The sequence below is a fragment of the Procambarus clarkii genome, chromosome 52 (assembly GCF_040958095.1).
Source record: "Procambarus clarkii isolate CNS0578487 chromosome 52, FALCON_Pclarkii_2.0, whole genome shotgun sequence".
Lineage (NCBI taxonomy): Eukaryota > Metazoa > Arthropoda > Malacostraca > Decapoda > Cambaridae > Procambarus > Procambarus clarkii.
Window position 1 is genome coordinate 6145234 of NC_091201.1, and position 1891 is coordinate 6147124.

At 51.5% G+C, this 1891-nt stretch overlaps 2 protein-coding genes across 2 annotated transcripts; both read left to right on the forward strand.

Moving 5' to 3' along the window:
* Window positions 1-796: 796 nt before the first annotated feature.
* On the forward strand, window positions 797-1219 carry LOC138352053 (polysialic acid O-acetyltransferase-like). The gene has a single exon (XM_069304230.1). The coding sequence runs from the start codon at window positions 797-799 to the stop codon at window positions 1217-1219; it is 423 nt and encodes a 140-aa protein (XP_069160331.1).
* A 58-nt stretch (window positions 1220-1277) lies between these two features.
* On the forward strand, window positions 1278-1631 carry LOC138352054 (octapeptide-repeat protein T2-like). The gene has a single exon (XM_069304232.1). The coding sequence runs from the start codon at window positions 1278-1280 to the stop codon at window positions 1629-1631; it is 354 nt and encodes a 117-aa protein (XP_069160333.1).
* The last annotated feature ends 260 nt before the right edge of the window (window positions 1632-1891 follow it).

A 1891-nucleotide genomic window follows, 5' to 3' on the forward strand; every position in this document is an offset into this window, starting at 1 on the left:
AGTAAATCGTCAGTTGTATCCTCTGATTTCTGTCTGTAGGGATAACGTTTCTATTAACAATATCTTTCAGGACCCTTTCCTCCGTTTTATAGGCTGTGGAAAAGAAGTTCCTGTAAAATAGTCTAATAAGTTCCTAATAAAATAGTCTGGGGCCTCGTAGCCTGGTGGATAGTGTGCAGGATTCGTAATTCTGTGGCGCGGGTTCGATTCCCGCACGAGGCAGAAACAAATGGGCAAAGTTTCTTTCACCCTGAATGCCCCTGTTTCCTAGCAGTAAATAGGTACCTAGGAGTTAGTCAGCTGTCACGGGCTGCTTCCTGGGGGTGGAGGCCTGGTCGAGGACCGGGCCGCGGGGACTTAGAGCCCCGAAATCATCTCAAGATAACCTCAAGATATAAGAGGGTATAGGTGTTGTGTTAGTTGTCTCTTCAGAGGTTGCTTGGCGTTTCACCTTCCTTCTTATGATGTCTTCAACATTTGTTGTGAATCAATCAAACATTTGTTTGGTCCCAAAATCTGGCGCCGTCTCCGCCAGGGCAAAAGCCGCCTTACGGCGCTGCTACTTAAGGGCGAAAGTTGAGAACATGGAAAGTGAAAGTTACGACGTCGTATCTTCTTCTCTTATTACCTCGTGACGTCACAACGGGGGACGTACGTGACGTCACAACGGAGGACGTACGTGACGTCACAACGGGGGACGTACGTGACGTCACAACGGGGGACGTACGTGACGTCACAACGGAGACGCTCATGACGTCACAACGGAGACATTAATGACGTCACAACAGGAACGTTCATGACGTCACAACGGAAACGTTCATGGATCAACAGCAACGTGACGAGGACTCCTGCAGAGGGCAACAACAGGCCCACCGCAGACATTAACCTGGACGCAGAAGAGCAGGCATTCGACACCACCAGTACGCAGACGCAGGAGAGCAGACACAGGAGTGCAGACATAGGACAGCAGACGCAGAACAGCAGACGCAGAACAGCAGACGCAGAACAGCAGACGCAGGACAGCAGACGAAGAAGAGCAGGCGCAGCAGAGCAGACACAGGAGTGCAGACACAGGACAGCAGACGCAGGAGAACAGGCGCAGGAGAGCAGACACAGGAGTGCAGACACAGGACAGCAGACGCAGAACAGCAGACGCAGGACAGCAGACGCAGAAGAGCAGGCGCAGCAGAGCAGACGCAGGAGTGCAGAAACAGGATAGCAGACGCAGGACAGCAGACGCAGAAGAGCAGGCGCAGCTGACGCATGAGAGCAGAAGCATGAGAGCAGACGCGGGAGAGCAGACGCATGAGAGCAGACGCAGGAGAGCAGACGCAGGAGAGCAGACGCAGGGGAGCAGACGCGGGAGATCAGACACAAGAGAGCAGACGCAGGAGATCAGACGCAAGAGAGCAGACGCAGGAGAGCAGACGCAGGGGAGCAGACGCGGGACATCAGACACAAGAGAGCAGACACAAGAGAGCAGACGCAAGAGAGCAGACGCAGGAGAGCAGACGCGGGAGAGCAGACACAGGAGAGCAGACGCAGGAGAGCAGACACAGGAAAGCAGACACAAGAGAGCAGACGCAGGAGAGCAGACGCAGGAGAGCAGACGCAGGAGAGCAGAAGGATGACTGGGGTCTTCCATCTCTGCTCGTGACCTGTCTTGTGTCCCTGGCCTGGTGACCTGTGTGGGTGTTGGCAGGTGTTTACCTTTGCACCTGATGCCGCTGTTCACTTCCCAGTAAATAAATAAATACTTTGAAAGTTCTAAAACAATTATTTTAGCCGCGCTAATTAATTAGTTAACCTATTCAATTTTAAAATCATTAATTAAAAAACTATTTTTGTTTATAAATGACAATTTACTCGATATTAATTCCAGTATATTAAG

What these genes read in the sequence shown, in the direction of transcription:
- LOC138352053 (XM_069304230.1), top strand. Translation starts at nt 797, where the DNA reads ATGACGTCACAACGGAAACGTTCATGGATCAACAGCAACGTGACGAGG.
- LOC138352054 (XM_069304232.1), top strand. Translation starts at nt 1,278, where the DNA reads ATGAGAGCAGACGCGGGAGAGCAGACGCATGAGAGCAGACGCAGGAGA.